Source organism: Ylistrum balloti, unplaced genomic scaffold, assembly GCF_031769215.1.
Source record: "Ylistrum balloti isolate Yb309-2 unplaced genomic scaffold, AGI_CSIRO_Ybal_v1 Utg369572, whole genome shotgun sequence".
Lineage (NCBI taxonomy): Eukaryota > Metazoa > Mollusca > Bivalvia > Pectinida > Pectinidae > Ylistrum > Ylistrum balloti.
Genome location: NW_026781867.1, coordinates 573,955 through 589,675, shown reverse-complemented (window position 1 = coordinate 589,675; position 15,721 = coordinate 573,955). Strand labels below are relative to the sequence as shown.

The following is a 15,721-nucleotide window of genomic DNA, read 5'->3' as shown; positions in this document are numbered from 1 at the left end:
CGTAACAGTGTGACCATCCTAACACACATATTGAGGTATATATTGTAATAGTGTGACTGACCTATTATCACTGATCTAGTATATACAGTGAGGTATATATTGTTATTTTTTACTTGAACAAATGTCCATTTTATGCCCATTTTATTGATTGCAATTTAATATTACAACGTTGCTTGATTTTGGAGTCTTACGGATGAACTTTGATCTGATAGAGTGTGTATTACAGACGGTGTAGTATAGGATTACAGTTTAAACTAGTGAACATAGACAATCGTGTCCGATGTTGTTATAGCATTGTTATTCTTCTCAATCACATCCAGCTGGAGTCTAAGCTTTGCCAAACCTTTTTTAACAGGCAATTATCTTCATTTTTTTATGTAACATTAGTATAACTAGTAACTTTGTAAAGAACTATGGCTAAGGTAACCCATATCAGTGACCGACCTGTTTCACTCCTTTTTTAATTGGCACATGACAGGAGTATCATCTCGACAGCCAATTTTGGTCAGCAATGACGCACATTTAGAGTTCGATCTCTAGTTCTAATAATACATACTAGTATTGAGGATCTCGATGTTTAAATCGAATCAGCAAACCTTTATATTCTACATTCTGGAATAATTCTTCATTGCCGAAATTCGTCCTGCAGCCATTTCCAAAATTTTGAATTTCGTAGTCTGGTCCTGTCAACTTTTGGCATCTTATTACTATGTCAGATAAGGACTAGGTGGTATAGAAGCTATGAAAAATCTATTCAGATACATTTTTATAAAGAATACCAATTTGTACGTAACGAAATATATGTAACTTGCAGATATGTTGTTATTTGATCCAAAAAGAACAATATCTATATGCAGGCGAGCGTGTCTGTTTTTAGTGTGTTTGGTTGCCAGGGATGGGAGTGAGGGGAGGATACGAAGATAGATGTAAAAGATACAACTGAGATACTCTGCTTTTGATATGATAATGATATACAGGAAGATAATAACATACTCTAAACTACTTGACTATTTTCCCCATTTTTTTCTTCATTCCTCTTTTTTTTTTTCTTGTTCTTTTATACGTCAAAGTTTGTAATCTGATGTGTTAATGCAACAGTTCCTTGTTTGTCTGTTTTGTTCCAGATAAACTTATTCTCGGCTTCGATTACATCTTTATTCCTGCTTTGATAAAACCAATTTCACGAAATTATAGGTGCATTTAAAAATTTGTTTATAGACATACTTGATAAAATGAGATACCAAACAAAGATCTAATCCAAATTCATTCCATTTATACTTAATTACAAATTAATGACGGGGCATATAAATATTTATAACGACAAGACTGTGCCCATGCACTGTATAAATGGTATTTAAACATCAAACCCTCTATCCACTTTATGTATTAATTATATGTTAGGGCTTGGGATTTTAATTACAATTAAACTAATTTATAATCATATTTCAAGCCGACAAAGTTATCATCACGCGCTGTTCTCATAAGATTGTATTTTGTGTCCATTATAACTGCTCTCTATTCAAACCGGAATGTGATACCCACGTGTATACACGTGATATCTGATGCACGATACAAGTCAAAGGAGTAAGACACTGATACATACGATAAATGTATATATTTTATTATCTTCATTGTACAGTGTTTGTTTTATTTGGCAAAGTTCCAGTATCACAGACTTTAATCAGAGGACAAAACTGCTACATGAGAACCATTCGTCTTATGCACATGCGAAACATTCATCCTACCTTCAACCATTCAAAGCATAGGTAAACGTATTTTGTATACAATACAAATAATCTTAGTTATCATAACATTTTCCCTTAAAAACAAGGTATAACTGTGTGTGGTCATAGCCACTGACAGTCCTAGGGTACATAGTAATAAATAAACATGATTACAGAAGAAAACAAAACTAATATCTTAACAAGTTAACATTCATCAAATCCATGATACACATACGAAATTAGAAAACATCACAAACATATTATCTTTAAACTCATATTTCTCCAATACTGATAGGCAATTGATAACATTTGATAAAGATAAAGTGACAATTACTATTTTTTAGTTTTAAAGAATTTCGAGGTAAGAGTATCTTTATTATGAATTTTGTACATATTTTCTTATCTACATTTTCTAAATCCATCTTAAAGGGGGAAATGTCATTGAACCATTTAAATGTTCTCCGAAACAAGCATGTACCAAATACTGTTCGCACTGACATATAATTAGCAGTGACTCGATTTCTTTACTTCCAAAAATTTGAGGAAGCGAATCAAATTTTATCGAGCGGCCGAGGTGTATAATTCTTTTAAGAAAACATATTCCGACATCCTTGCTGATCGTAAAGCTATCTCGAAATGTCTTATTATGACACCGGTTTGTGAAAGAGATAATAAGTTAACACAAAGACTGTTAAATAGAACGATATGAAACAAACTTCTGAAATGAAATGACCTAATTAATGCTTAATCATTTTTATGCAATTTTACAATTCCGAACCTCTCCTTTCTTCTGATACGTCATCACTTCCTCTGAGGAAATCTACATATCTGTCACATTTGCGGATCAACGGTGTCCATTTTACATATGTTGTTATTTGTGACCTTTTTCTGTTAAAATATCTTTCCTTCTATGATGGAGCATCTCACACCAATTATTTCCAAGAAGAGTGCAAAGTGGACACAATTTATCACTAAAATCAAACTATACAAAAGGTATTGACATAATTTCTGGTTGAATCTTCTATTGAACTACAGAATAGGAGGGATGATGCTTCGTATACATCACTGAACATTTTGTGACATGTTAACAGAACAATCGAAGGATCAACATTCATGTATGAAAACATGATTCCCTTGCAATAAAATTCGTTGCGAATTTCATGAATTTATTTGTGAATTCCTTCTACACTTCAGAATGTTCTTAGAAAAACAAATGTCCTGCTATAAATCATAGGAATGTCACCGTGTCCGAGGTAAGAGGTCCCTATTGTACTCTCCAGATATATCCATGGCACTGACACCATTAAATAAAGTACTGCAGTCAGGGAAGAATATGTGAGAGAATAAAGAATACGTGTCACAGATACTATGCACTCGTGTCTTCCAATAACTGCATGTAAGATTTCGGGTCAGCGCCACTGGCCAGCTTCTCCTTCTGTTCTTCCTTTTGCTGCATTTCCTCCACATACTTTTTCACTTCTCTTCTAGCCAAACGATTCTCATTATCGCCTTCAATCAGTTCACTACAAAAGGACAAAGCACACATTTGTTAAAAGCATCACAATTTTTAAGCACAATACCTTTATTTCATTGACTGAGTACCATACATTTTTACATATTTAACTGGTATGAAAAATATACCGGTATTTTACAGTTGTCCACCACACTTGTGAAAACTATTGATTCTCCGTCACACTCATGATATATATTAGATATCGAACGTGAAAGCATTAAACACCTTCTATACATAAATAATACGCAAACATACCATGGGTTCTTACTGAACATTAACAGAAACACAATTACCTTGCAGCACACAAATTCAAGGTTTATTACGTACGAAGGTAACACCTACCTGAAGTCAATTTCTCCATTTCCATCCTTATCCAAGCGCTTCATCAGCTCGTTTATTTCAGGGTCTGACAAATCAATGCCAGTTTTCTGAAATGAAGATTATACATTTTAAGTTCTACTGTGTTGATTTTGATTGTGATGAAGGCACACTTAGACAATAATATGGATAATTACACAATAAAATATCATAAAACGATGTATATGAACTTGCTGCAATATCATTATTTGGATGTGAAATTAGGAAACAATAGATCACAGCATTATCGGAAAATGTGCTTTATATCACAAATGGGGAACTACTTTTAACAACTAAGTATATCCTATTTTCTATTTTATTCTATGCTTTTTCGAACATTCTCGTAAAATGTTATTTATTCATAAAATTAAGTTACCTTTACACCTTCCTGAAGTTCCTCTAATGATATCGTCCAGCTGTTGTCAGTGTCAAACTGTTTCAAGAGGTCGATCATTCTGTACCCTGCCTCCTCCACGAACCGCTTGAGCTTGTTGAGCGGGTCATTAAGTAGTTTGGTAAGCGGGTCATCTTCCTTCTTCTTCGCTCGGGGCTGGTCACTTAGCACGCCACCAAACTTTATTTTGATTGGCCGGTCTTCCCTCAGCCTATCACATAATTCTTTGAAATTTTTCCTTATCATAAGATTCTGAAAGAAATATTACAGAATATGATCAGCATTTACACAGCAGCAACCCTTCTTCAAAACAAAGTATTTAAGCATTATGATGTTCAAAAATAAGTTTGTCAGTGTAGTGAAAAATCTCGAATGTGAATCGATCAAAATACCAAATATGATATATGGAACATTACCCCAAAATCAATCAGCTTTAATATTTTTGTTGTATTCCTCTCGATTCCGACCAGTATCGCAAAGCCCCCTTCTGCTGACAGCGGATTAAAACCAATCTGCAATAGACATGTGTTATTTATTACGAGCTGATAGATTGCTATTGATATTTTCATTAATAGTACATAATGACCTCAAACTCATAGACAAAGGAAAATCCTTGGGATGCATGGACGGTCTGTTTCAATCTTAGTGTTATACTTGATATACAAGTTATGAAATTATATATGAATAAAAGGGCAACGGCGTATAAGCGCTCTCCGTTCGTTCTAATTTATGGGAAAATTCTTTGATTTTGATGAAGTGTTAAAGCAAGTCATAATATGTATCAATTCCATAGTATACAGGAGAATGACATTAGTTTACTTTTAAATATCAATATTTACATTAAGTTCCTCTAGCGTGTCATTTGTCTGTAGCCCAGCAGCGATGTGTGGCGTGCCCTCTAGTGGGATGCGGCAGTAACTGAGGTTTAACTTGATAAGGTATTTGTTCTCCTTAAGGGTCTCCTCCATCGCTTTTGCGCCTTCCAGACCGAAACCGTTCATACTAATGTCGAAGTATTTTAGTCCAACATTTTCCTAAAGCGAAACAAGACAAAATCCTATAATTATTTGATTGCATGTAAATTGGAATTGCTAACATTTTAATATCGCTATTTATCATGTGGTAATTGTGTTAAAAAATTGATATGCTGTTTTGGCATTCTTTCATACACCAGCACATTTTGATTATCATCACTTCACAATGAAAACAACGGATAAAGAGCCAAGATACTTTGTGGAATATCACGGAAAAGCATGATATTGCTATATAATCGATTAGATTATAATAAAGGATCATGAATTATTGCGTTTATATTTCATACGAGATTTTTAGACACGTCATTTTGGCTTTTCATTGTATAATAATATAACTTAAGAGTTGGATACGTTAGAGCCAGACAATGAATCAAATTACATCATACATGTGTTCTGTTCTCCTAAGGCTTGTCAGTGATGCTAAAGAACTAAATTTTGAAGAGACGACTGCGGAAAATTCAAAGTGATAGAAAGAGAAGTCAAAATCTACATGGGAAGGTGCTGTTACTCATGATGCAATGGATTTCGCAATTAACATATATCTGATCATTTGAAAACAACGTCAAGTACATGTGTATATTCTGACCCGTACAACATGAATCAACACGTGTCATGCAGATAGATTACCAAAAAATGTGATTCGTGAAAAATAAGTTTTTCGAATGATTAGATACTTTTCCTGTTCGATTCACCAGTTATGACTTCATGCGAACACTTTTAGAATTACTTCTTTTGTTCTTTCTTGAATCTTTATTTTTTCTTATATCCACATAAGGTCTTGGAACAACATCATTTACCCATAAACCTTTGAAAGAGCCATCAATGTATACCAAATATATTACCTTAACAGTACATTAATACAATACACTGTTCAAAGTAATATTGTAATGTACTGGTGCAATATCATTGTCCATCTCTATTCAGACTTTATTTTACGTGTGTAATTCATACGTTCAACGAGATAGTGAGACATAGATCATTTTGCCTTCCTTTCCAAATAGCTGTATTATGATGATTTTTTTTCTTTAATTTAACGACCAGCAAGAATATTTTTCAAAGATAAATTGGCATTAAATGTATACAGTCTTACCCTCAAAGCTTCAACGATCATAACACATCCTTTGGTTTGGAAATGACACCAACTGAGGTCTAGAGACTCCAAGGATACATTTTCATTCAAAGCCATGGCGAACCATTCCGCTCCTTTCTCTTCGAAACTATTGTGTTGGAGCAGCAAGGTCTTTATCGCAGCGTTTCTCTGTGGATAAAAATGATTTTACGGTCAGGTTACCTTGTTTCTTTTTCATTTACTACAAGCGTACCATTGATAGGTATTTACATATTTGTGTCCAAGAAATGATACACTTTTTTAAAGTATCCTAATATTGGCCAAAGGGTCCGGTGACAAAAACACATGTTAAAGAAAAACCTGTGTACAAGGAAACGATCTTGGTAAATATTTTCATATTCACCAGTTTCGTAGTAAAAAAGATATGAGTGGAGATGTAGGAGAGACATCGAATGATACAAGATACGATTAATGACGGGATGTGTATGCAGTATCGTATTTATGGACTGTTTGCTCTACAGTGCATAGTACATATGCAGCTAATTTATAAAAAGTAACTGATAAAATTTCTGGAGTAACTTCCGGGTCGTTTAGATGATTTGCAACACGGACACTTTCAAACGCACATATGATCCAAATATTTCGGGAGGTAAACCATGGACATGTTCTCGTGTGGTCAGATCATCTAGTTTAGTCAATATGTATTCGGATCAGTTGTTCTATAGTAGTTAAAGTCATTACCATAAAAACTATTATTACGTAAATCCATATTTAACAAGTAAACCGATAATAGGTATTTATATATATCTGCTGTGCATTTTGGGGGTCCTTTGACATATGATATAGCGATCTGGGAAAAACATTTTATAAAAAGATAAGCATATATAAAACTCCGATCAATTACCTAACCTTGTCATTGATGAATGTCCCATGCAAATTATTCGTAAGGGTAATTCACAATTTTAGTTATATGAATTGAAAAGACCTCTGATCAACAAACATTTGTTGCCGATTCACTACTCTACTTCGGCTCGAACTCCTCGACGCCGCCATCTTGTTAACGCGAGCCAGAAAGCAGACAATGTTTGAACGTTATTGCGGGACTAAAATATTATTTTCTCCTAAAATAATTTTGTACTCAAAGGAAATTTATTTGATGTTCCATACAAGTCCTTACAATTCTTAAAATTAACCCATATTGGCATATGTATTTCTGTAACGATAATTACTAGTGAAACTGCCGTTAAATTCTTAAATATGAACACATTTTGACAAAAAATAATCGATACTTCATATGAAATGTTGATGTAATAGTCGAATTTAAAATTGCCTGACAAGGATCTGTATTCCTATAACTATTGATCTTACATGCCCATTGCTAAAGTTTATAATGTTAAGATAGATACAGGTTACTTTTGTTCTTTATGACAGAAGTAATTACTTGTCTTATTACATAACTTACCGTTAGCATTTCGTAGAAGTACTCTGCTGCACTGTCTTCAATGTCATTCCCTGTATAATAGAGAGTAATCATAGTAAGATGATATATGGAAGTCGATGACAGAACGATTAAAGACGCTTTATAATCAAATTAACAATTAAATCCTTTGGTTGCATGAACATTTTACATAATCGATGACCATTGTCTACATAGATATATCTTATAATTACCTTCTTTTATGATATGTTATATAAACGGTATCTTTTACTTTTTTTATTCATTTATATCGCTCCACCGTCGACAAGAATTAATCACGTTCAATTTGTATTTACCTGAAAGATTCAGATGTATAATCGTCTTGTTCTCACTGAGAAGTTCACATATTGCTTTAGCCCCTTCGGTGCCCATTTTATTGTCCGTTAGCACCTGTTAAGGAAGCCGGGGATGTTAACACATGTTAATAAAATACGCTAGTAAAGTTCCCTTAAGTTACCTTATCAGTGTTTATTAAGTATCCGTCTCAAATAAGGCTATACACTTACATCAACATTTTCAACAGATTCCAAATCATACTTTATTAGTTTATTTTTATTTTTGTTTTTTTGTTTTGTTTTTTTTTATTATTATTATTTAACCAGGGTTACATATTTAGACAATGTCTAGTTTACAATATGGCCCTGCAACAATAGATATATACAAGCATGACAACAATTCAAGATGATAGTATAACAATGCAATATAGTACTTGTATCAAAGATCACAGTCATGTTACTTACAATATTGTGATTATCATGAAAATCATATTTATATCCGATTTTGTAGAAGAATAAATTCCACCATGTTCCAAATGATACTTTCACAAGTTTGATTTATATTCCGTTTTGTAGAAGTACACATTTTATATTTTCAATGTTTTACAGTACGACTCACCAATTCTGTCACGTATACGTTTTCTTTTAAGACTCTAGTCAAGTGCGATGTGCCCTCTCCTAGAATGTAGTTCCCCTCCAGGTCGATTTTTTCTAATATTGTGTTTATCTGGATTGAAAAACAATCAGTGTATTACTGAAACTTTTGTATGGAACAATATATCAATTCTGATGTAATGCTAGTGTCAAGTAGCATACTAATTCATATATATATATATGCATGTTGATCTTCTGAACAAGTTATACTACACCTGACAATTTTATAGAAAATCACACAAAAATAAACATAATATTTAGTGAGTGTATTTATAATTATGTATTGTTATCAAAATTATGTGAGCCTTCCTTATAAGTATGTACATTTTTCTAGTTTTGCCATAACTGAGAACCCAACTTAAAACAGTGACGAAACGAGTTTATCAGTGTTTGATTATACATGAAAAGTTGATGAATACAAAACATATTGAGCCATATATGAATACATCTGTATCTAACATATTGTGTTGAGTAGATTAATGAATATATATAAACACCATCCCTATATCCAAACATAGCGGATAGGACCGTGTGTATTGTGACATGGATAAAAAGTCTAGCTACATTCAACAACCCAATATCCAACCATAACAGACATGACCATGTGTATTGTGACATTGGTAAACAGTATATCTACAATCACAACCCAATATCTAACCATAACAGACATGATCACGTGTATTGTGACACAGGTAAAAGTATATCTACATTCAACAACCCAATATCCAACCATAACAGACATGACCATGTATATTGTGACATTGGTAAACAGTATATCTACAATCACAACCCAATATCTAACCATAACAGACATGATCACGTGTATTGTGACACAGGTAAAAGTATATCTACATTCAACAACCCAATATCCAACCATAACAGACATGACCATGTATATTTCTGACATGGTAAAATATGTCTACAATCAGCAACCCAGTATCTAACCATAGAACATAGGTTCATTTGTTTTGTGAAATTGACCTACCCAATAATCAACCACAAACGATAATGCCGTGTGTTCGTTAAATGACAAAGACACGCCAATGTTTATCATGAACAGAGTAAAGGTCTATGCAATTGCAAATGATATGCGGAAATGCATTGTCTTTCATAAAGTGAGTTTAGGTAATATCTAACAATAGAAACCAGGATAATGTATAATATCAATTAAATATTGGGAAAAGTGCAAAACGGGTAAAATGAATACAAGCATCGTGAACAGAGTATATACGACGCACGAAGGAATTGAGTGTAAACACGTGTATCGCGAAGTGAGTATATTACATTACGTGTATCATGTAGAGAGTATACACAATGTGCTTAATGAATCGCGTATATACAACACGTGTATCGGGTATTTAGAGTGTGCAAAACGCTTTATATACAACGCCATAGACGAAAGTCCAATGTATCGTGGCAAACAGTGCAGTCTTGATAAAGTTATTTGATAGTGTGACGATTGAATTAATATAATATCTAATAGTATTATTTAATCTTAAGAACATCATTACAGAGGCAGAAGCATAATTCAATAGATTTCTTGTAAATTCTGTCTTTCGATAATTACACACCACTACTTGATCTTACTGCACTAATCACCATAGCGTTATATTAGATCCTACCAGAGATAACCAAACGCCATGATTTAGTCTGTGCCTGACATACCATTAAAGACTCAGCCATGGCCTTCATGCCTATCGGTCCAAGTCCGTGAAACTTCATAACGAGTTCAGTTTCTGACATATGTTTGATGAAGTAGGTGGCAGGCTGAATGCCCATATCTTCACATATTTTTAAATAACGTCCTTTTGGAGTCATGTCTTCTTCCAGCTTTTCTGAACCTGGCATGTCTGAAATACAGCAAGACATAACGTGATTAATTTTTTCCTGTCATGAATTGTGGGCATCATTCAAGATCTCAAGCAAAGTGCTAAATACATCTAGATATGACACAAGTCAACATTCTGACATATTCTGACAAACGTAATTTGTTTCTACAAGAGAAATATTTATCTCTAAATTGGATTAATGGTAATAATGTCTGTCTCGTTAAAATATGTTGCTTCATTGAAAGTAAAATAAAATGCGTCAATTCAAAAACTTGCAATTGTTAGTAGTCGCTTCTTTTAACTTAACTGTATACACGTAGGATGATGTACTTATCTTAGTAATCATATAACAACACATTGCTGTATATGTCAATATGTAAACACTTACCAGCGACATCCCCTTCGAGATCAGTATCGTACTTGTCTGCGTCATCGTCTGGATTTGTTCCTAAAGACGACACTGATAAAACATCCTCACCAAAAACATCTTCAATATCATCGTCTATGTTAGATTCATCGTCTGACACTTCCGTATTTTCCTGCCATCGCTTGACGATATCAAGCTGCTCTTCTGGCAAGGCAACTTCTGTTTGAAAGACACCATCGTTAAATTCGAAACCATCATCATTCCTATCCTCAAGGTCAATGGCTCGCCTATGAGGCAACTCTTTAGCTGGAATACGTATATCATGTGTGATCGCTTTGAGACGAGTCAAGTCAGTAATGAGACCAGCAGCATCCTTTTCGGACATGCGCGATGTACTCGCGACACTGACGGCGCTTCCGATACGGGAAGTCGCCTTCCTGATCGTTTCTCCTTTTCCTCCATCTTCCAAACCTTTTTGGAGTTTGGTGGAGGATGGGAGACGAGGCGGCTTGACAAGAGTTGGTCTTCCGGCGGATCCCGTCCCCGGCATTTGTGCATTTGTTCACTGAGAACGGGCGCAAATTGTGGTTTCGTATATGTCACATTGGAAACTAAAAATTAAAAAATTCCAATTTTTAGAATTTTTCTTTTGATATTGCTACTGATTTCAAGTATTATTACAAAGCTAATTAATTATCACTGAACACTACAGCAGAAATATACATCTAATATATTTACTGAGATATTGGCACTACTAGCAGTACCTCACATAGCGTAATACATCGAAACATTTACTCCTTAGACATATTGGCACTACTATTAGTATCTAACATAGCTTTCTACTTCATAATGAAAGTATTTTCTGTTGGTCTTTCAAGTACACACAGAAATAAATGAAATTGCGAACATTTAATAACGATTAGAGTTTATAAGCAAAAAGATGAGAATTCCTCTTTAATGTTTATGTATTCTACGATAACTGCGAACCATTTTTTACCAACTTATATTAATCTCTCTTGTTGGCCCTGATGGAAGCGAAGGATCTTATTGTGGGAGGAAACTGGGGTACCCGGAACAGCACATGGTCGGGTAGGTGCCCCTATACTTTTTCCCGTTTGTTCCGTGATTCGAGGCCCGGAAGCCCAGATGAAAGGCAACAGCGTTACCACTGAGCAATCGGACTACCCATATTAATCTTTGGCCATACGTATATTGATATCGATTGTAGGATAGAGTTAATATAAGAATATTAGAATCCACAGGAGCGATACATGTTTGAGTTTATAACTTGGGTATATCAAACAAAATACATTAGGGCACTATTTACAATAGACATTCTTATATCGCAACCAGTGAGGAATTATGTCTAACAGTAAGGGAGCACTAGAGTAATTAAGTACTCAAAGCTAACTCCAAAAGAAATTGCATCATTTTAGAAAAGTATCTTGGGGTATACCCATTGGAGAATTATTTTATTGTAGACAAGCAATTCATAGATAGGATGTGATCTGCCTGACCGCTGATTTTACGTCTACTGTCGTTGTTCGCTAAAATCACATCAAGTCATTCTTTCAATTCTTACACCATGACAAAGCATTTTTGTACACCTGCCTATAGGACTGTTTTAAATATGGAGATGTTTTTTGGCGAGTATTTAAACTGAATTATCTCTACGTCGCATCTGGCATATGTCTAAACTACATTTTAATCAGGCCCACATAGCCATGCTTAATTGTAAGACAAACTTTTGATTCTTTTCCAAAACATGTATATATATTGGTAATTCTATCTATTACAGAATTACGCCATGCTCTAGTTTATATGTAAAGTATATGTTAACTAACCCTTATCCCAGTAACATTTCTGTATATCATTGTGACTTAGTCCATGCCCATGTACACTCAGTTGGTCCAAAGGTGAGATCTATCAACTAGAATTGAATTGCGCAAGCGTGACGGCCACGAGGTAGTTCTAAATGACTGCTCTTATATTGGGCGTTTGTTTCTGACATTGTTCGCTGGACAAGTTTGATTATGTGTAACGTGATGAGAATGGTATATAGCTTTAACGGGCATTATCTATCCCATTGTCATGTCGGTATCGTACAATTATTCATGTGGTACAATACAATTTACAGGACGGGCATCCATGTTAATCCAAAGTCTGACTACATCATTACATTTTCGTTTCATTTAACATTACTCAGTACATCTTTTACTTCTACCCATATTATAAACCGCAACACTAGACCTAATCGTGGTATAGTCTAATATCAAAGAGGTATTTATCGATTTGTCAGAATGACTTTTAAACAGATGGTATGCTAACATGGTTATAACCAAATAAAACCATTTATTTGCATTGTCTAAACAGAAAATTGAAAACGTTTTTACAGCTATTTATAAGGAAGGAATCATAAAGATTTACATATAAAGGATTTGCTTGAAAATGGCACATATCAATATACCAATCATTGTTTTTTGTTTTTGCTTTTTTTAATTTTGAAATGAAACCATATACTTACCTTAAGGACAGATCTAGGATTTTGTTCATCGCATCATTTCCTTCATATACGGGAGTTGTACTTGTTAGGATTTAAGCCTCTGTCAAGCTGATATGTCCTTAGCTACGATTCTATCAAACATGTACCCTGTAATAATGTGTGAAAGCTATATTAATGAAAGTGCAGGAGAGACATCGAATGATGCAAGATACGACAATTGCCTGGAGGAATAAGAGATACAAGACACTATTATTGACTGGAGGTGTAGGAGATACAAGACACGACTATCATCTGTGGGTGTAGGAGATAAAGACACAACTATAGACAGAGTGTAGGAGAGACATTGGATGATACAAGACACGACTATTATCTGGGGGTGTAGGAGATACATCAATTGATACAAGACAAGACTATTGACAGGGGGTGTAGGAGATAAAGACACAACGATAGACAGAGTGTAGGAGATACATCAATTGATACAAGACACGACTATTGACAGGGGGTGTAGGAGAGACATGGAATGATACAAGACACAACTATTGACTGGGGGTGTAGGAGAGACATTGAATGATGCAAGACAAGACTATTGACTGGATGTGTAGGAGAGACATTGAATGATACAAGACAAGACTATTGACTGGATGTGTAGGAGAGACATTGAATGATACAAGACACGACTATTATCTGGGGGTATAGGAGAGACATTGAATGATACAAGACACGACTATTGACTGGATGTGTAGGAGAGACATTGAATGATACAAGACAAGACTATTGACTGGATGTGTAGGAGAGACATTGAATGATACAAGACAAGACTATTGACTGGATGTGTAGGAGAGACATCGAATGAACAAGACGCGACTATTGACTGGACCCCTGATATGTTTTAGACTTAATTAATTGGAATCATTATTTGAAGAGAAACGTTATACTTTGATTAATGACAGCGGTAACAAATTAAAAAGATTACCTCTGAATATTCACCTGTATTTTGTGGTAACTTAAACTACCACTAAATGCTTCTTCCACCCGTACCGTATGCAAGTAAGTATAGTATTGCATAACGCTGTCCATTGACTCAGTCATAGAGTAAATGAAGGTACACGTTTGTTAATATACTAACTTGATAAATGATATTCATTAACATTGATATGATATTTAAATATACGCATATAAAAACGATAGCATTGCATTGCCAGCCTAACACACTTCACTGAATGAAACAAGATAAAAACTTGGGTACTAAATGCACCATTTCCATATATGACAGAAAATGTATTGCTTTATCTATTAAACTCTAGAAGTATAACCTAATTATCCGTCCATCATATAGCGATAACAGGTGATAGTAAGTGATGCCCTTACAACTATATAAGGGAAAATACTATATAAAGAACATCTTGTGATGATTTGACATTCATACAAGATCAAGATAATCTGATAACTTGCACCTAGATCCAGAGATAACAAATCTCCACATCTATACAATGCAATTCCTGCTGGAAATTCTTTATAAATATATAATAGGCACACGAAACACTATATCTCATTAGTCTATGATCTATAAGAAGGTGTATGTACACTAATTGTTTGCGACACTGACGTTTAATTTTCACGTATATTTAAACATAAGTTGAAATAACATATATAGAAATATTTAGTTCAGACAAAACTCCTTTCAACAAATACAATGATTTTTTTCTATACATACTCACCATATATACAGGAATCTTCAATAAAAACAGTAAAGACGCCATTTTCATATCCGTGCCACTCTATTCATTTAAACACACATTAATACAATTTACCACATGTATAAAGATAAGATTGCCCGGATGGGTGACGTCACGAACACATGTCGCCATGACAGTGCATATGTAGAAGCTAGCTTACCAGGCCTGTCCCTTTGTGGTATGTTCAGTGGTTGGTCGACAATACCTTTATTGAATAGACACCTCCAACTGAATGAACGCATAGCAAAAAGAATCGCTAGAATCATAAAGATATGTAACAATAAATATTGATAGCATTGTTCTTTAAGTAATCCTACTTGGCACAAGCTATTCTTCAATGCAATGAGAATTTGGAAACAATGTAAATCCACATGAACATAATGAGTTACATGTGGCGGGGTGTCAAATCATTTCATGATTAAACAATACAATCGGTAGTCTCTCAGTTTAAGATGCCGTTATTACTAACACTGACATTTAAATACCTTATAATTTTAATCCCTACTGCACTTAGTACACTTGATTTATTGCACTGCATATAAACAGGACAGTATTCATCTAATGTCTTCAGATAACCACATGCCAGCGATGATACTGGATACACACAAATGAAAAACAAACAACCAAATATTCCTGGTTTACACATTTAATCGATATGATTAAATTACACACCAAGTTATGCCAACGATCAGGTTTATATCGAGATTAAACAAAATAATTTAGTTACCGCTGTCGCGGAACGTTACTTGTCTATATGAAAGCATCATATTGTGTATCTTTAATTTGAAT

General features: G+C 34.3%; 1 protein-coding gene across 1 annotated transcript; it reads right to left on the bottom strand.

Moving 5' to 3' along the window:
* Positions 1-3,090: 3,090 nt before the first annotated feature.
* Positions 3,091-11,243, bottom strand: LOC132565214 (leucine-rich repeat-containing protein 74A-like). Its single transcript, XM_060229853.1, has 11 exons — positions 10,715-11,243; positions 10,163-10,347; positions 8,463-8,570; positions 7,865-7,958; positions 7,554-7,603; positions 6,113-6,280; positions 4,828-5,022; positions 4,405-4,500; positions 3,971-4,240; positions 3,580-3,665; positions 3,091-3,247 (listed from the first exon to the last, which is right to left on the bottom strand). The coding sequence occupies exons 1-11, from the start codon at positions 11,241-11,243 to the stop codon at positions 3,091-3,093; spliced, it is 1,938 nt and encodes a 645-aa protein (XP_060085836.1).
* Positions 11,244-15,721: the final 4,478 nt, after the last annotated feature.

Bases quoted from the DNA above. Each gene is read 5' to 3' on its own strand.
- LOC132565214 (XM_060229853.1), bottom strand. From the start codon at position 11,243: ATGCCGGGGACGGGATCCGCCGGAAGACCAACTCTTGTCAAGCCGCCT. The intron at 8,571-10,162 runs GTATGTCAGGCA...TTTTCAATCCAG, and splicing joins CCATGGCTGAGTCTTTAATG to ATAAACACAATATTAGAAAA. The intron at 7,959-8,462 runs GTGAGTCGTACT...CTTCCTTAACAG, and splicing joins ACGTATACGTGACAGAATTG to GTGCTAACGGACAATAAAAT.